Source organism: Pelmatolapia mariae, linkage group LG22 (genome assembly GCF_036321145.2).
Source record: "Pelmatolapia mariae isolate MD_Pm_ZW linkage group LG22, Pm_UMD_F_2, whole genome shotgun sequence".
NCBI lineage: Eukaryota > Metazoa > Chordata > Actinopteri > Cichliformes > Cichlidae > Pelmatolapia > Pelmatolapia mariae.
In genome coordinates, this window is record NC_086245.2 from 3,436,398 (window position 1) to 3,459,766 (window position 23,369).

The 23,369-nt window shown below is 41.1% G+C and overlaps 1 protein-coding gene across 1 annotated transcript in view; it reads left to right on the top strand.

The window, feature by feature from the left end:
* LOC134619765 (collagen alpha-1(XIV) chain-like) overlaps positions 1 to 23,369 on the top strand; it is a 176,532-nt gene that overhangs the window by 107,298 nt on the left and 45,865 nt on the right. The window contains exons 24-31 of the mRNA XM_063465597.1: positions 5,529 to 5,678; positions 8,882 to 8,956; positions 15,422 to 15,561; positions 19,007 to 19,130; positions 21,226 to 21,369; positions 21,550 to 21,714; positions 21,888 to 21,926; positions 23,017 to 23,155. Of these exons, the coding sequence (XP_063321667.1) occupies positions 5,529 to 5,678; positions 8,882 to 8,956; positions 15,422 to 15,561; positions 19,007 to 19,130; positions 21,226 to 21,369; positions 21,550 to 21,714; positions 21,888 to 21,926; positions 23,017 to 23,155 (976 nt within the window). The remainder of the gene's footprint in view (positions 1 to 5,528; positions 5,679 to 8,881; positions 8,957 to 15,421; positions 15,562 to 19,006; positions 19,131 to 21,225; positions 21,370 to 21,549; positions 21,715 to 21,887; positions 21,927 to 23,016; positions 23,156 to 23,369) is intronic.

Here is a 23,369-nt window from a genome sequence, read left to right on the forward strand (position 1 = left end):
AAGGTGGTCTTATTCCTTCTGTGTGATGTTTTGCTCGTACTCCCATCTATACTGTGTATGTAAGTAAATGAAGGTCAGCCTGGGGCGTTTGTTGGACCATGTAAGTAAATATTTCTCAGTATTAACATTTTAAACATCATGAAGGTTTGTAGTTATTATATTTGCAAGTGGAATTCCTTTTATCCCAGTATCTCTGCTTGACTACATGCAGAATCTCAAGCTGCTAAAAAAAGACTCGTTTGTAGGTGGTGGAAGATCTGTCAGCACGTTGGATGGTTCCAGTGTTTGTGCCAAGCTTCGTAGGCACACCAAGGAAACACATTTCTGATCTCTCATTCTGAATTAGGGAAAGACATTGTGCATATATTTTATTAATGTTTTAAGATTTTATTATTGAGAAGAGTTTTTACAGCTTTGTTTGCAGATATTTAAGATTACAGCTGTGTGCAAATGTGAACCCCAGACGTCCAGGTCACACGTATGGATACAACACAGGGAACAAGAGTAGTTTGGATTTCTTTGTCTTTAATAAGCACACAGTCTCACGGCGCACACTTGGAAGAAGAAAAAATGAACCTCTGTGCTCTGTTAAGGAAGAAGGCCTGCTCATTGAAACTGTGAAGCACCGTGGAGGGAGCGTCCCGAATCGGGGCTTATTTGGCACCTTGGGGCATGGATGCCTTCCAATGACTTGGAGAGCAATAAATTTCAAAAATGTGTCAAGAAATTTCAGAGGAGAATGTCAGGGAATCAGTCCATGACCTGAAACAAATAAATCAAAACCATAATGATTAAAAAAGAATACAATTCATGTTTTGAAAAGGTCAGAGTCCCGACATTAACCCAGCTGAGATGATGCAGCAAGACCTCAAGTGTGCTTTTTCAATCAAACCATCCCACAAGTGCTGATGAACCGGAACACTTATATAGGAGTTCTCCTCATTGTTGTGCAAGCTTTATGAGCCATGAAAGAAATGTCTGCTGGTTGCTGCTGTTGGAGCCTCAACGAGTTACTAAATTCAAAGCTTCGCTACCTTCTCCCACCCTGTACGTGATTCCTCAGTCTGTCCCGTTTAGACATGAAAATGACTCAGATAAAGATCTCACTGTTCTCTTCCATATTTATTTAAAGTTCCTATAAACACTGTTAATAAAATAGTGCTGAAAAACAAAACAAAACATGTCCAGTAATCTGGAAAAATCTTGGCAAATAAGCTTGCGTACCAGATCAATATTAGATTATCTTTGTGTGCCTGCAAAGCTTGGCACAAACACAAACACTTGGCTTTACAGTGGGAGTCACTGAATCAAGAAAAACCTGCTTACACATATTTTAAATACACAATATGCTAAATTTTCAGTGTGAATTCACAAACACTTTGCTGCTGTAGGTTTGGAGATGTTTGCAAACGCGATATCAATGCAAACGTGCAAATCTGAACTCTTCTCCCATCATGCTGCTGGCTTTGGATTAAGGCGAGGAGTTAAACGTGACAGTGCATCGCTTTAGCATTTACAAAATACTGCATGCGTAACTGTAATTCTTCCCATCAAACTCCTACGCTGCATATCCAGTGCAGTGGGAGAGCAGCCTCATTCATACTCGCATGCTTTCATCAGTAGGAGTTTCAGTATGTAGCTGAAGCAGAGGGTCCAATTTTCTGAATCCCTAAGCAGCCAGAGATGACAAAGCTATTGTTGTATCCCATCTGAGACGTGCTGGCACTTTAAAGGTTTAGCTGTACAATCAGACACTGTGCCGCTCTGTAGAAAAGGAAGGCTCACGGATCACAGCACGGGTGACATTTACATTTGTGGCACGAGGTAAAATACAGCGAACAAAAAAGACAAAAGGTCGCGATTACGGCTGCCGAGTGAGGAGATGTGCTTGTTACAGGAGTGACAGTAATTATGCCCTGTTGTGTCTATTCTCAGAGGTAAACTTTAAGGAGGGAGGGAAAAAAAGTACAGTTATTTTCTTCTTATGAAGTTTTCTCTGTTGAAGTTTTGGTTGCATCTGCAACTTTTTCTCTCTGATTGTGAGAATATATTTTTTTAAAAACAATAAAAACTGAACTGCTTCTATTTAGAGTTCATTATGTGTGGGAGTGTGAAGAAGAAGGGAAGTGAAGCCTGCCATCTGCATGAGTCAGTGCGCGTGTAAACGGCAATCAAACCGTGCATCCCAGCGTTAGTTTGAAGTGTTTTCTGCCGAGACTCTGCAGTGCTCTGGCAAATTCAACAGATACATTCTGCTTGTAGAAACATGTTTTTGTTTATAGCCCACCGCTGACGTTCTTTTAACTAGACCGTCAGGTAATTAACTTTAGTGTCATGCTAAATTATGCCTGCATCGTTAAACATAATAATATAAGCTAGGTGGCTGTAGTGGCTCAGTAGTACGTGGTTTATGTATGTATAGCAAGCAAAAGCCCCCGGGTTTGATCCCAGGAGGAGATGCAAACCCGCTTGGGGGGGGGGGTCTCGAAGGGAACCCAGAGTATAAATCTGCCAAACATCAAACATGCGACAGTACCTGCTGTGGCGAGCCCTTGTGAATAAGGAAGCAGCAAGAGTACAAAGGTGTCTGCACGTGTGAATAATAATAATAAATGTCCTTGTTTTTACAGTGAGATTATACTTTTAGACGAGCAACAGAAGGAAAAGCAACTTTAATAAGTTTTTTATGTTATTTGCACTTTGGCAGTAAAAAGCGTTTTGCAGCTCTACAAAGTTTGATTCAGGATAGGCCGACATATCCACACATCCTGCTTCTGCCAAAGGTTTCTCCCTGTTAAAATTAATTTTTTTCTTCCCACTGTCGCCGAGTGCTTGCTTATAGGATCCATTTGACTGTTGGGGTTTTCTCTGTGTTATTGTAAGGTTTACATTACCAGGTAAAGTGCCTTGGGATGACTGTTGTTTAGGTTGGTGCTTTAGAAAAAAAAACTAAATTGAATTAAATGAAATTTACTAATGCAGAACTTTTATAACTGCAGTTGATTAAGACTGGAACAACACACCTGCAACTGGAGTCAAACAAGGATCATTCCACCTTTCATTAATACATGCACAGTACAAACTTCTATTTAGATTTACAGGAGGACATTTTCTCTCAGTGGAAGTCAGATGTAAAGCTTATAAGTAGCAGCTAGTTGTGCAGCTAGTTGTGGTTCTCTGTTGCTACTTGCTTCATGACCCAAATTAGAATGAGGGGAACTGACTGTGGTGCTGTGATGATCCCTAAAAATAAAAAAAATAAAAATCTAACTATATCTATTGGTTCTAAAAACATGATCAAGGACTACAAGATTCCCGCTACGAAACAGGAAGTCCATAGAGTGGGCATTCTTGATAACAGTGTAGAAGTTCTCCAAATGCATATTTAAAGAAAAGGTTTTCTAATACATGGTTCACCTATGATCTTTTTCTAAATAGAACCAAGTAGATCGTGTGATTAAACCTAACCAAACTCTAACTGACAGCTCGTTTTTTAATTAGATATAATATGTCCACTAATCGCGCACTTACCTTTAGTTTCCCGCAAAAATCCTGCGTTTGTTCCTTACATCCCTCACAAACATGTTTAGAATTCCTCTTTAGCTCTGCACTTCCTCCACTGCAGAACAAATTAGCTGCAAGGCTTTATTACAGCATTTTGATTGGCCGTCAATGATGGTCCCCAACCAACATTAACTTGATGTTCTAGGAAGAAAAACAGCCACATGGTGACAGCAGATACACTTTCACTTTACCTCCAGTGTCTGTTAAAATCTCCTGAAACTCTCTGCAATTTATTTATGAACTGATGAACCTTAATGTATTCGTACGTCAGCTGCCAAACAGGCCACTGCACCAAAGTCACCTCTGTGAAGCAGCCTTATGCTTCTAAAAGTCATTTCCTCAGTTATGATTCTATGCAGCCACCAACAAAAACAATAGTTCTTTGTCTGACACTGATAACACACCCAAATAACATCAAACAGCAGATGGTCTGGCCCTGAATCGATTTTAAACAGCCACCACTCAGTCAGCACCTCAAAGGTAAGACTAACTTTTAATACAGCCGTCATCCACCAAATAGGAAAGTAATAGCTGTTATTCATCACCTTTAGGCGTCCAGCAATAACACTGGCATCATTAACGTCACATAAAAGGCACAAATTCCCCCGTGTCTCCTCAGGGAGATCCAGTGTATTGGTTCTCTCAACACACAATGAAGCTAAATAATGACTTATGTTAGAACAGCTGGTAAATAATTACACCTGCTGCTGAGAATGGGGGAAATGTGTGATTATCCTGTTTTATTATTGAACAGGTTGGAATTTAAAGGGAATGGGAGGTAAATTTAGGGAATAGGGTATAGAAAGGAAAGAGTGTAAAGTGTGTTTTCATGCATCTTCCTGCAGGACAGAAGGATTTACCATGTTCAACTAGAATTGACAAAAATAACTCTTTGATCTTTTCCTGCGCAGGATAATTTCTTCACCCTTATTATCGTCTTATCCCAGTTTAGCTACACAGGAATGTTGTAGTGCATTTAGGCATCTTATAGGTTCCTCTGCCTCCCTCACAGCTCGAGCTTCCAACCATCATCAATGTGATTAAATCATATCACAGATTATATGCAATATTACTCATAGCGGCACTTCTGGCATGGATTTTGGGGGATTAAACTCTATTTGATGATGCCTGAGAAAAAAGGAGCATTTATGGGTTCAGTGACCTTCAGTGCAGGGGTGGCGAACTCCAGGCCTCGAGGGCCGGTGTCCTGCAGGTTTTAGATCTCACCCTGGGTCAACACACTGAATCAAATGATTAGTTCATTGCCAGGTCTCTGGAGAACTACAAGACATGTTGAGAACTTAATTTAGCCATATAAATCAGCTGTGTCCTGCTGCTGCTGCTCACATTGGTTTGATTCACTTTTCAGTTAAGATAAGATACATACATATTTGACTCCTATGACAATGAACTGGTTTATTCCCATTAAACTGAGATTTCTCCACCCATACACTCCCACCTGTGTAGAATATGTATTTATTTGGATTGGCAGCTTCATGATGAGCTCGTCCTTCTCATTATCTTTGCACTGGATGCCTCTCTTTAAGTCATTAAAATGTTCCACCTGTTTCCTGTAATGAAGCTGCAGAAGTGAATGCTTGGTGTTTCATGGATAACAAGTTTTTGTTAGAAAACTATTTGACATGTTACCAATGGAGCCTGACTGTTAGGGTGGAGTGAACAAATACAACAGGAAGGTGTTTGATTGGTTCAATAATTGGATTTGGTTCATCAATTATTAACAAACCAAGCGAACAGTAACATCCTAATGACAACAAAGATAAATAAATGCTTTCATTTTCAATCTTTGATAACGTGCTGGGTTTACGATGTGTGTGCAGATTGTTCTACACACTTGCATGTGCATGCACTTGCTTTTATAATCAAATGTGTCATTTCTGTATGTGACAAATACAAAATCATTTCTGATAAAGATAAAAATGTTCTTTGTACTTTTGTTGCAGGCAGTCAGAAGCAGGAGACGAGACTGAGTGGAGGAGCGAGCAGGCACTGTTTCAACAACCTGAAGCCCAACATGCAGTATAAGATCAGCATCTATGCTCAGCTGCAGGACGCGACCGAAGGGCCCGCGGTCACCACTACTGAGAAGACACGTAAGGACCTAAATCAGCTTTGAACACACACGTTTCATTTACATGTTGCAGGTTGAGGTGCGCTGCAGTTCCATGACTCTGGGTTCAAAAATCTAAAAATTGGTGGATTTCTCCTGCTGCTGCTATTTTAAGATCACTCCACAGAAGCCTCGTTCGGACATTTACATTTGTGTGTCTCTGTGTGTGCTGGGTTGCTTCCAGTCTTTCAAATTGGGCATACTTATATATTGCATGCCATTGCACAAGATCTTAATTTCTGACGCCAGTGGCCACCGTTTATCTGTTGCCAACGTGTCCATTTATCCCTGGCTAAATATTCAACAACAGTGTAATGAGGAGCTAAAAGGCTTTTAAAAGTGCAATTATTTTACAGTAAATGCATTTGTTGACGGTTACTCCACACCCTCAAAAACTCTTGAAATCAATGCCTCAAATAAGCTTAAAGATTTTTTTTTAAATCTTAAAACGTTAATACTTTTCACCAGAATATCATGAATCGTGTTTTGTGATGCCAAAGTTTAAAATGTAAAACGTGGTCAGCAGGTTGCTGAGAGCTGCTGCAGTGTGTATTTTGGGCAGAAGGTTTTTCCAACTTGGCTTTGTGGGACTCAAAGCAGTGATCGCCAACACATGACTGAGTCAGGCAGCTCCAACGAGGCAGACTGCAGCAGTCCCCTACATTTATTCAGCAGCTGCAGATACAGACAAAGAATAGTTTGCATTAATGTAAGAGTGAAAACACACAGCAAACACCTCGTGTAGAGAGAACACGTGGGAAGTAGTTTCATTGAGTTCTGATTGGTTATATGTTGATCATTCATCGTGTCTCTGGAGAAACAAAAGAAATCCACTGACAACAGCTGTGCTTCAAATATTTATTGTAATCCTTAATATCAGCCTAAAATTTAACGAGCCGTGCATCCCTACATGATGGGGAGATGACCTTCATGTGGAGATTGGCCACTTTTATTTTTATAGGGATGCATGTGTGTAGGATCCCATTTAGTGTGAGACAAATGAATGTTTCAGAGCAGCCGCTCTATTCTTTTTTCTTATTTGTGTGTTCTATGAGAGAACTAATGTGTAAGACTGTAATGCCTTCTCTCAGTCATTCTCAGGCTCGTTTATTTCGACCACAAACAGAGGACTGAAAACTTTGGCCTGCCTCTAAGGTTGTCAGATCTGCAGCCAATTTGAAGCTGAAAAACTGGGATATCCTGTAAACTGCTTTTTGATGTGCAGCGTTTCGCACAAACCCACTCGTGCACTCACCGCCGACACATCCAGAAGTACTTTGCCTCCTCCATTCGATCTGCCAAACGCCCGTTTTAAAAGCGCCCTTACGTGTGTCATAATAACAATATAGCAGAAGCACACGGCGGAGAAACACACACAATTATACACAAACTGCTGTCAGCTGTCATCGGTTTAAGAAGAAGCCCGGTCCGGGCTGGGAGGACGATCACGTCATTTTCAACATAAAACATCTTTTATCCTCGCTGGAGCGCCGAGTGCTGAATCCTCTTCCTTCTTTTCAGGATGAGCCTTTTGTTCTGCAGCAGCAGCCCCAAACACTAATCAAGACCCACTGTCTGGAGACGGGAGGGGAGGGTGACGGGGTGGGTGGGCTGTTTTGTTGTTTTATTTTCAATGAGGCCCATGTGCAGTAAATTCACTACTCGCTTTAGTTATTTTCAGCTATATTCAACACTTTAATCAGCAGCTTCACTGCAGAGATGAAGAAGTTTTAATCAACTGCTTTGAGAGCAGATCCACCGTGTGTTTAAGAAGCACGCGAGATCACAGCCAAACCTGCGCGACGGTGCAGCTTTAATAACGAGTCGACCAAATAACTGGATGCAGGTTTGTTTTCAGTCAACACAGCTACCAGCAGCCGTGCTGTGAGACTCGGAGGGTTTCAGATGGATGCAGATATGTGCGTGCTGTTTTATCATTTTTTCCATTGTTATTGCAGCAATAGCAGCATTGATTTAGTAATGGCACCTGATTAGTACAATCAGCAGAGGGCGTAAAAAATACAATAAAATGGATAAAATAAAATGTCTGAGTTTTTGGAACTGCAGGCAAACTCAGTTTCTGACAAATAAATATGCCGACGCCCTGCTGATGAGAATAAACCAGAAAGAAGTTCTTTGGCTAATTTGGCTAATCTCCCATTCCTGGTTGTTTCCTCTGCACTGTGTTCAGTGCTGCTTTGAGTTGTACAGTGCAGGCGATGATCACTGGAGGTCCTGCTCTGCTCTCGTCTATGTGCACATTTGCAGTTTCAGCTCAGACACAGAGACCAACTTTTACTTTGAGTGTTTCTGAGGTCTCCGTGTCTCAGCGTGAGTAAACTCAGAGGTGAGCAGCCTGTTTCCTTTGTCAACTGTCTGCAGTGCACTGAACTTAGTGTTAAAGTTTTTGCAATATGTGCGTGAATGTTTTCATTCATCTGTTAGCAGTGCTACACAATTATAATGGGAGCATAGTGTTTCCTAAATCAGGCTGCTGATCTGAAAGCTAATTTCTGTGGCAAATTAAAATGGGTGAAGTGAGAATGATGAGCCAGAGCGCCAAAAGATACGCAAAGACGAGCCGGGAGAAAAGCATAGTTTAGAGGCGGCACGGAGACGAGAACCCACAGAATTGAAAACAAGACAAAGAAAATATCCACAGAGATACAAGAAAGAATGTTCCCTCCTCAAAGCTAAGCAGACATTTGTTTGCTTGAAGCTGCTCCCCTCTGCACCGCAGCTCTGCAGTGAGCCTCCACAATGATTTATTGCTTTGTTTTGATGCAAATGAAAGCCAGAGCCTTTCCTCCAAATGACTATCCCCATCGCTGCAGGCAGCCACTACTGAATGCTCCCTACCTGCCATCACAAGTAATTCTCAGCCTCAGGTAGCTGATTTACTGCCTAAACAGCGCTGAGTGCATAAACGCACAAAGACACACGTAGAATACAGGCAGCAAGTCGAAGGCAGAGACGGTGGGAGTGCGCTTTGGACCGCAGCTAACAGTGTGATCAGTGCAGCAAATTATACATGAGCTGAATGTAGTTACTGTACACGTTTGGTCCATACGTGAGCGCTCGCCTGCAGGTTTCACTGCGTGTTTCATTCAGGCTCATGTGGCACACGAGGGTTGTCTTGTTAGAATTACAGGCTGTCACATCCTCATGTGTTTGTTTGTTCTGCAGTACCCGTCCCGACCCCACCACCCACCAAGCCCCCGACCACCACGCCTCCACCCACAATCCCTGCTGCCAAGGAAGGTAGGAGTGCAGTTTATAATACTGTTATTGATCGTCTCTCATCTTTCAATCTCTTTATGTTGATGTATTGTTGTTGATGTGTTTTGGTGACATCAGGCGGAGCGTATCAAACAGCTTCTTTTATTTATTTCTTTTGCTCAGTTTTCAATAAATATGTATAAATATTTATGTATTATAGTTTGAGTTGTTTGTGTTTATGAAACGTTTTGCATAACCGGCTTTGATATTCTGATTTAAGTATTCAGTCTTTTTCTTCTTTAGCAGGAGACCTTTTATTATTTTATAGGTGTGCAGTCAATCAGATATGTCAGCGGTCCCCAAACCGCGGGCCACGGACTGGCACTGGTCCGTGAGAGTTGAGGCTCGGGTGTGAAGTTTATGGTTTTCAGGGTTTTTATCGTTAACTCGGTTTCCCTGGGTCTTTGTCGTTGTGCGTCTTATTTTGAAAGAAATATTTACGCGTTACCATAGTGACCAGAGAGCATTAAGGGGCAGAGAGGAGGATGTTACTCTCAATGTTGTTGGTGCATTTCAGGAGGACGCTGCTAATAAAGTTACACAATTACACAGTGAATTCACGTTTATTATTATATTTACAGAATCCCACAGTTTTTGTCTCGGTCGTATCATTTTATTTTGGTGTATTTATCCGCGTCACCTTAAAGGCCGGTCCGTGAAGCTGTTGTCTGACATTAAACCGGCCCGTGGCCGCTGTGATATGTGACACACTGTCTGAGATTTGCACCATGACTTTTTCTTTATTAACATGACTGAAGTCCATGTACTAAAGGAGGAAAATGGGTGGATAGACTGTACTGTAGTATTTTATGTGTAGACTGTGTATCACAATTGGACGAAGCCTGGATGAGTCTGGAAAGTGAAGCCAGAGGCTCTAAGAGCCTTTTAGGGGACCTGGTGGTGTTTCAGCTGGGTGCCCACCGACAGCTGTTTGGAGTTCAGAGACTTCTGCTTCACTCACAATCTTCTCCGTTCACAATAATTCAGCTTTTAGGTGCTGTGATTGTCACTTCTCTCCACCTGTCAGATCCACAAAGTGCTGGACAAGCCAGTTACATCTTATCAGACAGCAAAGACGATGGTTTTGTAACCTGGTAACAAGAGTTTGAGATAAGTCCATGAGCCCGTTCCTCATCTGACAGCCATAGTTACTAGTTACCTTTATTTATTTCTTATTTAATCTTATATTAATCTTACAATGTGGAGAATGGATCTTTATAAGGCAGAATCTTCATTTGCTGCACTTATTATGACATTTCTCATTTAAGTTAAATATAATATCTCTGTACTTGGCACGAGCTTTAAATAGACTGCCAGATGCATTCACGGTGAGCGTTAAATGATGCACTTAATCTTCAATTTAAGGCCAACTGTTGCCTTTTTCACTCGGCGCTTTGTTTGTTTCCTCGTGTGGACGACATTGAATAGTTGTACACTCCACTGGAGCGCCGTCAGAATAATAGCATCGCGTGAATGTGAATGAATGTCAAAGATGTAATGGAGAATATTCTCTACGAGTCTAAATGATGACTGCAATTAACGCAGAACTGCAGCTTCAACACAGCCACAAGACACTAGAGCCATTACAGCTAAAGAATTATAAAGTACGACATAATCAGCCAGAGGAATTCAGTGTGCGGCATAGCTTTGAACATTAGTAAGGGAAGCTTCATTTTACCATGGAAATGTCTTAATATCAGACAATACTGCAGATCGCCCTCATTCTCACAATGTGAGAGAGTCTCAGCTCAGGTTTTATCCTCAGATCATCTTTGCTGTGACAGAAAACATGTACAGTCAGGTCCATAAATATTGGGACATCGACACAATTCTAACATTTTTGGCTCCATACACCACCACAATGGATTCCAAATGAAACGAACAAGACATGCTTTAACTGCAGAGTGTCAGCTTTTATTTGAGGGTATTTACATCCAAATCAGGTGAACAATGTAGGAATTACAACAGTTTGCAAATGTGCCTCCCACTTCTTGAGGGACCAAAAGTAATGGGACAGAATAAGAACCATAAATCAAACATTCATTTTTTAATACTTGGTTGCAAATCCTTTGCAGTCAATCACAGCCTGAAGTCTGGAACACATAGACATCACCAGACGCCGGGTTTCATCCCTGGTGATGCTCTGCCAGGCCTCTACTGCAGCAGTCTTCAGTTCCTGCTTGTTCTTGGGGCATTTTCCCTTCAGTTTTGTCTTCAGCAAGTGAAATACATGCTCAATCGGATTCAGGTCAGGTGATTGACTTGGCCATTGCAAAACAGTCCACTTCTTTCCCTTCAAAAACTCTTTGGTTGCTTTTGCAGTATGCTTTGGGTTGTTGTCCACCTGCACTGTGAAGCGCCGTCCAATGAGTTTTGAAGCATTTGTCTGAATATGAGCAGATAATATTGCCCGAAACACTTCAGAATTCATTGTGCTGCTTTTGTCAGCAGTCACATCATCAATAAATACAAGAGAACCAGTTCCACTGGCAGCCATACATGCCCACGCCATGACACTTCCACCACAATGCTTCACTGATGAGGTGGTATGCTTAGGATCATGAGCAGTTCCTTTCCTTCTCCATACTCTTCTCTTCCCATCACTCTGGTACAAGTTGATGTTGGTCTCATCTGTCCATAGGATGTTGTTCCAGAACTGCGACGGCTTTTTCAGATGTCGTTTGGCAAACTCTAATCTGGCCTGCCTGTTTTTGGGGCTCACCAAAGGTTTACATCTTGTGGTGAACCCTCTGTATTCACACTGGTGGAGTCTTCTCTTGATTGTTGACTCTGACGCACATACACCTGCCTCCTAGAGAGTGTTCTTGATCTGGCCAACTGTTGTGAAGGGTGTTTTCTTCACCAGGGAAAGGATTCTTTGGTCATCCACCACAGTTGTGTTCCGTGGTCTTCCTAGTTTTTTGGTGTTGCTGAGCTCACCAGTGCGTTCCTTCTTTTTGGGAATGTTCTAAACAGTTGTTTTGGCCACGCCTGATGTTTTTGCAATCTCTCTGATGGGTTTGTTTTGTTTTTTCAGCCTAATGATGGCTTGCTTCACTGGTAGTGACAGCTCTTTGGATCTCATCCTGGCAGTTGACAGCAACAGGTTCAAAAAGCAAACAGCACACTTGAAATGAACTCTGGACCTTTTATTTGTTCATTGTAATTGGGGTAATGAGGGAATAACACACACCTGGCCATGGAACAGCTGAGAAGCCAATTGTCCCATTACTTTTGGTCCCTTAAGAAGTGGGAGGCACATATACAAACTGTCATAATTCCTATACTGTTCACCTGATTTGGATGTAAATACCCTCAAATAAAAGCTGACAGTCTGCAGTTAAAGCATGTCTTGTTCGTTTCATTTGGAATCCATTGTGGTTGTGTATAGAGCCAAAAATGTTAGAATTGTGTCGATGTCCCAATATTTATGGACCTGACTGTATATCAATGATACTGTTACAGGAAATATAAACCAAATCTGCAGCTGCAACAAGCTGAAACCAATAAAAAAATAAATACATAAATACTTCAGTTCATTTTTAAAGTATAACTTTTTTTGATAGACGTCCTGTGAAGTATTTTTTGGGGGGTACAGAGGGCAGAGTTTGTTCTATCTGCCCACTTATCAAATGTCACTCGTTAAAGAGATGAATTATGATGCTGAACACAAAGCAAACCTGCAGCAAAGTCTGAAACTGTTCCTGTAATTCAGCTTAGTGACATATTAGCTTTATACTCTCAGCTGAGAGTCTCAGTAGACTTTGTTTCTCTTGATGTTACAGACAATCAAAATGCAGACAAGCTTACTGCGCTGTACTACAGAAGGAATGAGGTCTCCTATTGGCTGTGAGGGAGGCTTTTCTGGGTTCATGTGACATAACATGCAACCTTACCTTGTTACAAACACTAACTCATACTATACTGAACAAAGAAGAATGATGCTTCTCAGCTCCAATAAGGACACACACAGTAACATGTGACACACAGTGTATCTGACTTCAGTGTAATTATAAACCAAGTGAGTCTTGGATCTGTTACAGCGGTTCTCATTCACATTCTTCTCACGCCCATCACCACAGAATCACCACGTTCACTTTCAAACTGCCACAAAATGTTTCATCACCTCTGAGAGAAGAAAAAACCCACTAACAGGTGAAATGAATGCATCTTATCTGTTATGTAGCATGTGCAGCAGGTTAGTGTGATTAAGGACAGACGTGGGAACAAGTGAAGAGAGTGTTAAGAAGATGGAAGGAGCACTTTGAGGAGCTGAAGAGCATCGAAAATGAGTGAGAGAGAGAAGAGGATGGATGGAGGACAGTTTGTAAATCAGAAATCAGTCGTGGACATCTGCATCCACAAAAGATCCACGGATGTCCCTTCATTCCTGAATAAACCAGATTAATCAGATCTGACCTGAAGAATCAATCCAGAGAGACCCAAACAGAAACATCGACAGCAGCATGAGCTCGCTGCTTTATCTTACCATTAACGAGCGCTCTCCATGGGACAGAGCAGAAATGTAGTAATAAGAATGCACCAGCATAAAATCACTCTGCTTTCAAGACACATTTATTGAACAAAAACAAAGAAGGATGCTGTTTACGTGCTGTCGGCATCAGTGAGGAACAAATAAGGACACATTTACACACAAATGAAGACCTGTGGTGATTTAGAGAGAAACAGAACGATCTGGACCGAGCCAGAAAGAATCCACTGACAACTAAACTAAATAAAAGCAATAAACCTTTCGGCCGTGCCCTGTCCTGCACATAATGTGGAAATGTGTTTTCTGCATAAATCTTATTCGTGATGATCCAGAAAATTCAGAGAAATGATCAGAGAGAGCAACACATTCAAATAATTCTGGCTGACGGGGAGAACAGTGTTTGTTTCCTCCTCGCATGTTTGGAGGTTTGATTACAGCCCAGTGCAGCAGGTACGCACGCTGCGGCAGGTGCGCACGCTGCGGCAGGTGCGCACGCTGCGGCAGGTACGCACGCTGCGGCAGGTGCGCACGCTGCGGCAGGTACGCACGCTGCGGCAGGTACGCTGCGGGCTTCTGTCATCTGTTTTGATAATTCAGTGCAAAACACATCCGGTGTTGTGGCTCCAGTTTGGGGAGTTAAACTTCTGCCTTAGGAAACACGTCCACATGTCCCAAATATGGGATTCATAAAGTATTTGTTATCTCATCAGCATGTCGTCTCAAATTTTTCATCACTAAATCTGCACCAGTTTTATAATCATCATCATCTGGTCCCTGCTCAACCCTGAATTGGATAAAAGATGAAGAAGATGAATGGATGACTTCATCTTTTTACATCTTTCATTCAGTTTCTCCACATTTGATAAGTTGTCTTTGAATGACTCCTAACATTTCATTAATTCATTACATTTGATTTGAAATATGTTTAATTTGTTCAGTAACTGACTAAAAAATCCACACATCTGTGGGTGGAGTCAAAATGCTGTAGTTCTGTACAGTCTTGTGCCACAAGGGGGTGCTATACTGACAAAAGAAAAGAAAACAGAAAAAACAAAATCGCTACTATTGCACTAAAAGTTAGAAACACAGTTCCATCTTGAAAGCTTGCTCAGGCTTGATAAGATGATATTAACGTGTAATACCAGCATAAAACTGTAAAAGTTCAACATAAAACTTTAAATCTCTCTCCTGCTTTCAGCTCGCTCTGTCAATGTTCTGCAATCACCTGCAGTTTTGACAGCGGTACACCAAAGTGTCCTTACAAAGAACGGTGAATAATTCTAACAATCAACTTAGAAAATATTATATTGGAGCAAAATAACAATTTGAGTTTCACACAATCTGTATTCAGACTTCTGCTCAGAACAAAGTCAGTTTGATTCCTCCTGTGATGTGTTTATTAAATGTTTGCAATAAACAAAGAGTCGAATGCAGGATTGAAGCCGTCTGCAGATCAATGTGGCACCGGCTGACCCTTAAATAGGGTTTCATTAGAGGAGAGAAGGAAGTGATTGGAATGACTTTGGAAGAGCAGCAGAAGCAGCTCCGTGTTTTGCATTTAATGTGTTTCAATCGTTTACAAGTCGAAAGCTCTTTGAGTGCAATTAATCACAGGATTGCTTCACTCACAAGCTGTTTTTATTCATCGGTTTTCAAAATGAAGGCAGTTTGTTTATTTGCACGGCAATAAAGTGAACAAATGAAAGCAAGGGGATAAATATATGTTTTTAATGATAAATTATCCTTCAAAGTAAGTAAAAGAAAGCCAATCAAAAATGATCACAATAAACGTTCCAACAAAACCCTTTAATAAGCTATTTTCAAGCTTCCATACAGACTGACAACTTTTCTTTTTTACTTATTATTCCCATTTGAAGTGTTGCCTTTGTGAGTCAACCAGTTGCTGTTGTTATGTTTACTTCATGTTTTGACGTCTTCTCTGTCTCCTCGTTCAGTCTGTAAAGCTGCCAAAGCAGACTTGGTCTTCCTGGTTGACGGTTCCTGGAGTATCGGAGATGAAAACTTCCTGAAGATCATCCGTTTCCTGTATAGCACCAGTGGAGCTCTGGACCGGATCGGGCCGGAAGGCACACAGGTACCACAGAGGGCGACGTGTTAGCCTTTAGCGAGCGGTTCTCTGAGAGCTTTGGCGTGCGTTGCTTCTGGTAGCTCTCCAGCTCCATGCTTTGACTGGCAGGTTATTGACAGTCATGCCACAGAAATACCAGAAAAACAATGAAAGGTTTTGACTTGACTTTCCTTTTGGGAGGATGGAAAAATGTGCACTTTGCCTGAGGCACAGTAGGCTCCTCGTCCTTATGTGGATGATGGAGGTTTGCCACGCGCTGCTTTGGCAGCACAATGAAAGAGCTCATCAGTGGCATTTAATGGAGAACTGCAGTGGTGGTGTCAGCACTGACTGTGGGTGGGGCCATCTACAGCCCACTGCACATACAACACCTGTTTTATCAATGTGTGAAGACCAGCCTCACACTATCATACAAACCCTGTGTGTTGCTGTTTTACGTGGATAAATGTAGTTTTATTATTCAAATATTAATTAACCAAAGTGTTCCTCTGTGTTGTGTGTGACTGCGAGCCAGCGATGGTCATCATTTGTTGGCTGATGAATCTGAAATCATAGAATAGAATTCAACTTTATTGTCATTGCACATGTCACAAGTACAAGGCAACGAAATGCAGTTTGTATCCATCCAGAAAGTGCTTTAGCAAAAATATAGATATATTACAAAAATGGGTCTCTTATTGGTATGTTACACGGTATGAAGGTATGTTATGAATATGCTATAAGTATGTACAGGCTATGAACAGGATATAAATATGAAAACTATACAGAAATATGAACTATACAAGTATAACAGTTGTAGAACTATAATTATCATTGTACAGAATGATTGTCTGTACAGCATTTACAGTAGTGCAGATCAGTGAGATGTGGCTAGTTTCTACAGAGGTTATATAAAGTGCTGGTGGTTGTGAGTGGTGGTTCAGTCCATGTAATTGTGTGTATGAGGGTACAGTTGTCCATTTGTTTGTTTTTGTCCATTGTGTGTGTGTGTAGGTGGTTGTGGGTGTGTTTAGTCCATGAGTTTAATGTGGGTCAGATGTCAGGAGGCAGAGGAGTCTGACAGCTGTAGGGAAGAATCATCTTAGCAGGCTTGAGGTCAGCTGACTGTTCATATGTCAGAGAGCTTTTACGTAAACGTATCCGTCCTCTTTATAAACCAACAATTATTCAAGTAAGCTCAAACAATGTGGAGATGGGTGCTTGTGTTGTTGGTTTCCTTGACTTTTGAATAAACAGCAGTGACCCCAGCAAAGCTACTTCCCTCTAAATAACCCAAAATGTGATGTCCACATATGTGGTCATATTATGGTCATGATTCTCAGCAGTTCTCTCATTATTATTATTATTATTATTATTATTATTATTATTATTATTATTATCATTACTGTCGGCCTGTGTAAGACGTGATTGTCTGTAGCTGTTAATGTGGAGACGTTTGTTCTAACCTGCTGCTTTTCTCTTAGCTGATCAGCTCTAAGTCTGGAAACTCTGAGCAGGTGAAGGAAGTCGAAGACCACTTCACTCATGATGTAGCTGCATATTTAAATTGGCCTGTTTATGTTTGCCAACACTACCATTGATACATCACAGCTGATCATATGAAATCCATTAAGACAGCAATGAATGCCACCACTTCAAAATCATCTTTGTGGAAAGACTTAAAGACCGTGCTCTATGAATTTGGTTCACATTTGGTTTATCTTGAGTCATATCTTCACTATTGTGGGACGTGACAGAAATGAGTAAGACTACCATGTGCACAGAGCAACCTACTGGGTAATTAAATTGTAAAAATCTTTAGGCTTAAAGATTTGATTTCTTCATTTAAATGAGTTTCCATCATCTGTAGGAGCGTCTGATACACTGTAGATGCAAAGAAAAAGGAAACTTTCCAGGACAAACTAGAGAAAGAGAACAAACTATGTTATGCTAATAACATCTGATTTTTTTCTTGTCAGTAATTTACATACAGCAGTTTTCTCCCAGTTTTCCCAGTTGAGCTAAACCTCTTTTTCACTCCTGTGTTCAGCTTCTCGGTGTAGCGAATCAGCATTCTTAAAACGCTGCGCCAAGTTTCCTCTAAGCTGCTCTCATTTTGATTTTTTGTTATTTACAAATAAAGAATGTTCCTGAGTGGTCTCCCAGGTGGCCACAGCCCACTTCACTCATGAAACAGCTCATTTCCACGCTCTCTGTTACAGCTGCTCGCGTGTCCTTAGTTTATTTGTGCTTCTGTCAGTGTTCCTCTTTCCTCCCCAGCAGTGAAGCTCCGTTCAGTCACAATGGCATCAAGTATCAGCTCAGTTTGTCTTAGCTTTAGAGAACATTGTACATATTGTCTTTAAATGCCGTGATATACTGTAGAACAAGCGTATATGTGACAAAGTAAACAAAGCGTTCCAGCTGGAAGAAAACAACAAAAGAGAAGGTAGAATATGAACGTCAGCATGATTTTATGAAGCAGTCTAAACTAAGAGAGCTGTGGCTCTTTCTGAACGAAAACCTGGATATCCATCAAAGCAATCAAATCTGCCCTAAAGAGGGTTAAACAGGCTCTCACTAGCAGCTCAAAAACACTGCCAGGCTGATCCACTGGTACTGGCCAAGTGCTTGCTGAGTGCTCCACCCAACTCATTGATTCCACAGCAAGAAGGAAAGTACCTAAGGCAGCGAGCACCAGCACACAGCCACCCACAGCAGGCCCGCCGGGGCTGCACAGGTGCTGCGTACAAGCCAGGAACAGATGGAGAAGGAATACAAATGTTTTGATCTGAAGTTCAAACAAACAAAAAATAATTGCTTAAAAATATATAGTGTCCATTAAAACTGTGGGGTTAATGTACCTCACTGTTTTAAATTATTCCATCTAACACAGCCTGACTCTTTGCCCACTGTAGGCTTATCATCCACCCTTATTATCTTGTACTTCATTATTGAAAACAAAAATCTATCCTCCATTTTTCATAGTTTTTAAATATAATAATTATAAAAGACCCATCCAGTAATAACCTGATTCGTTAGGAATCATTTTGACAGGAGAATCGAGGCTCTGGTTGCAGCGCTAACCCTCTTCTGTCTCCATCCTGGGCATCATTATCCTTCTCTGCTCTTTGTGGTCGTTACAGTCGCTCTGTACCAGCCCAGGCTATGATGCCAGCATTCAGCATCACGTGTCATTTCACACAAATCACAAATCGTCTCACAGAGTTTTGGCCAATGTTCAAAACGAATCATGGTTGTATAAAAGTAATACAAACATGATGTTCACTTTCTAAATGATGATCCCCATTCGAGTCTAAAAGGAGGATTAATTGAGATAAGCTTTTCTGTATTCTGTGACGGTGCTTCTTCTCGTAGTCTCCTCCTAACCCTCGTCTCCTACACCTAACAGTGGCCTAATACTGGACTTTCTCTTTTGGTTTATTAGCTACGTTCATGTGCTTTGTGACAGGTGGCTATTGCCCAGTTCAGTGACGATGCCCGGACAGAGTTTAAGCTGAACTCCTACAGTGACAAGGAGGGTCTGCTGGACGCCATCAACAAGATCTCCTACAAGGGAGGAAACACTAAGACAGGTGAGGACGCGCACAGCATGCAGGCTGCTGCTTTTCTGTGAAAGCACTGCGTGTGAGTCACTGACGCTGGACGAGTGTGCTGCTGGAGTCTGGTAGAGTTTCAGGATGACAGATGTTGGCGTGCGTGCTTGAAGCGATACAGTGTACAAATGTATACAAGCTGTGCGACTGTGACAGATCAAATCCGTCTTTACCGCGGCAGAAATAATCTCTAAATCTGAGAAAGACACCTGGTCGAGACAAATCCACAGTGTAATGTGCACACGCTCAAACACAACTCCCTCGTGACGTTATCAATACTGCTGAGCAGGAGGCGACCGCAAACAGAAAATTAATTCATTGTGGAAAAGTGTGTTGTCGTCTCGGCTCTGTGTCAACATGTGTGTGTGCAAGTCAAACATCTTCATGCATAGTCTTATTCATGGATAAGTGCTGAGTGTGTGTGTCTAATGAGAGGAAGTCTGTAGGGAAGCAGTGAGAGGTGTAGTCATTAATCGGTGTTTACAAAGCAGCGCGGGCGGTTTCTCCTACAGGGATGAGACTGGGGAGAATAGATTTGTAACAGCGTCACTGGTGGGGAGGAATTCTCCCACTGCTGATGTGGCGCTGTAAAACACTAATCCTCCGTTTCTCACAGGAAGTAACAGTTTCTGGGATCTCCGCGTTGCAATTAGCAATGTGCTTTCTGTTGTTTCCAGAGGCCTAGAAAATATCTGATCTCTGGATGTATTAACGGCCGTGCAGCAGCCTCACATCCAGACAGGTTCACATGGATTTGTTAATGACTCAGTCAACCTGTGGTTTAAGGTGTGGTTCTGGTTCTATACAGAAAAAAGTAGCTTAATAGATGAAAGTTCATAATCATTATTTGACTTTATGGGTTTTTTCCATTTGTGCACTAAAGACATAAAGTGTACTAGTTCCAGTCCCAAAACCTCTTTCCTGATTCTTAAGCAACATGAAGACGTGGTGCTGGGAAACGTCACGACCAAACACCAAAGAAGAAGACACAAATCAAGAAACAGCTTATAATGACAATACATAACATAAATACCAATAATAATACTACTAAAAATGTAGTCCTCTTCATCACCACTGTCATTGTCATCATTGCTCATCATGTTGGCCGTTGCTTTGTTAATTCTGCAAAATGAAATTTATATTAAAGCCTATGAAACAAATATTAAGCAATGGAAAAACCACATGAGTCTGTATGAGCATATTTCTAAGGCATGAAAAGAACAGAAAAATTAAAATAAACCTCTAAATATTAATATGTGATGGTAACTGTTGGTAGTAATGTGTAAAATTTGATCATAGTTCAAGAGTGTGAGTAAGTCGGGGGTCCCGGGTGTCTGGTGGGTGTCTGAGCCTGCAGCACAGTGGCTCTGCAGAGTGGGGGGGGAGGCCCAGCCTTAGATGTTGAGCTGGTCCTCCAGCTGCTGTAGAAACACGAATTCTCTTCACACATTCAGTGAAACTTGTGATGTGATTTCCCTGGTGGGACGCTCTGATGCAACACTCTCTGATGTTCATGTACATCAGCATGGCATGCATCAATAATCATGTCCTTCATGTCCTTTCAACACGATTAATGCTACAGTTTGGAGTCAGGTTTTCATCCTGCACTGATGAATAATTAGCATGAAATTTGAAATTAATTGATCATGTCAAGTTTACGTTGTACAAACCCTTAAGCTTCCTTTCTTTCATGTTTTTAATACTTAACACTGTAAACTGGGATCCTCTGAAGTTGATGGTGTTGCAGGATTTTCTGACTTAACCACAGAGAGTTCCTCTCAGAATAATGTCTGCCACACCTGAGACTGCAGCTGAAAATTGATTAATTTTGATTTCCCATCACTGCCAAGTCCACTGTGACAGACTTGCAGCTCTGCTAATGACTTTTTTAACCAGAACAGATGGTGTGAAGTCAAATCAGCATAATAAAAAAAATCCTCTGGTAATAGACATGTTGTTTCAAATAACTCTTCTCCTGCTGTTTCTCAATCACTGAGAATACGAAGCTAAAAAATTTAAGTAAAAGTAGAATATTTGGAGTTATTGGAGATGGTTGTTCTGTCTGCTCACTCAGGTCGAGCCATCCAGCACGTGAAGAAAAACATCTTCACAGAAGAGGCGGGAGCGAGGAGAGGAATCCCCAAAGTCCTCGTGGTGCTCACTGACGGTCGATCTCAGGATGACGTCAACAAAGTCTCCAAAGAGATGCAGATGGAAGGTCAGAACTGTTTCTATGTGAAGCTCTGAAGAAGGCCTAGAGCTGCGGTCTGTGTTACTGAAAGGCCAAACTTTATCTCCCTCTGCCTTTAAAATGTGCAAGAGTCTGTGTTCATATTCCTCCTCCAGTTTTCCTGTACTTGGAGACATGGATCTTTCTCTCTCTGATTTTCCATCAAAGGTTACATCGTGTTTGCCATTGGCTTCGCTGATGCTGACTACGGGGAGCTGGTGAGCATCGCCAGTAAACCCAGTGACAGGCACGTGTTCTTTGTGGATGACCTGGACGCCTTCAAGAAGATTGAAGAGAAGCTGGTGACCTTTGTGTGTGAAGCTGCTACTGCCAGTGAGTCCCTGATCTGACGTTAGAGCTAAATGTAATCCTGAAAGGGATCCCTGCACTGGCCATTATAGAATAAATAATACAACATGTGGTGCTTTTTCAATACATTAATAGAAATGGTTGAATGTGGTGGTTTTTAAATTTTTGTCATCAAACTCACTTTTTGCCTTTCCCAGCGTGTCCGGCTGTACCGATGAGTGGCAGCACGATGCCAGGTAAGAGCTCGAGCTAGCGTTACTGCAGCCAGCCTGCTGTGTCCATGTGTCATGGTCTCAGTTATGAGTGCTTACAGAATAACTTCAAATAGGAAACAGAATATAAATCAAGTGTGAGCTGTGGTTTTAATGTGTTTGTTTGGATGAACACAATAGTGTTAAAGCTCTAACCCTTCATTTCAAACCGTATGGAGAGCTAACACTGCCAACACATGTAAAAACAAATAACTTAAACAACTGAGAATGTTGTTCATCAAAATGTCATTAATCATCAACATATCATTCTTTATTATTATTATTATATTTAAATTTTCAGAATTAGCTGAAGCTCCATTTTATTTCTTCTATATTTTTTCTTTTCATTTTAATTCATTTTAAAAAGTTTTCTTAGTTATTTGTTTTATTTTAATAGCATAATTTACATATTCTCTTTTTGTGTGTTATGAATAAAAATAAATTAAATGGTATCTGTTTATCTGACATTTCATGAATAAATCGATTTCTATTGGTTTTTGCTGCATTTATATTCATTAAAAATGCACCAATACATTTGCTGAATATCAGTAAGGACCAGTATTTAACAGATGGTGTTTACTGTTGACAGAGACATCTGTGGTATCACATCTACATCTTGCTGGGCGAATTTTCCAAGATATTGTGTTGAAGCTCTGAGAGACAGAACAGGGCAGATATGCTTTATAATGAAGAGTTCTGACAAACAGCAACAACAGCTGAATAAAAGATATTAGACTATTTATTATTCAAACATCATCATCAGCCCCAGATTTCACAGTTGGCACATGTTTGTATAATATACTATTATATTATATTATATTATTGAGTCACTTTGTTATTTCTTTTTAATAATTTTTATTTTTGGGAGTTTTGGCCCTCTATGGTGAAAATACACAGCCTGTAGTTTTTAGTGTTTATGGACTCTGATATGTTTAAAATGATTGGCTGAATTAAATATTTTGCCTTTTTTGCTGTTTTTTTATTTTATTTAACTTGTAGAATTTGCTAAACGGATCAACGTCCTGCTTTCATTGAAATGGTTACAACAGGTAATAATTCCTCCTTGTGTCATCAGGCTTTCGCATGATGGAGCTGTTCGGGCTCGTGGAGAATCGATACAGCAGCATGTCTGGCGTTTCCATGGTACCCGGCACCTTTAACACGTTCCCCTGTTTCCACCTGCACAGCGACGCGCTGCTGGCACAGCCAACCAGGTACACACGACACAGTCTCCACGCTCATAAAAATAGCACCTTATTTATTGAATGCTTCGTTCCTGCACCTTGATGGAAAAGACATCATAGCATGTTTTCAAAGACAGATGAAAGTGCAGCAAATAGCTTCTGGAAAGAGAAGCAAGCTTTGATTTCACCAGCTGAGTATTAACTGCATCCAGAGCCCATAACCCTCACTGTTTGACCTAAAAGA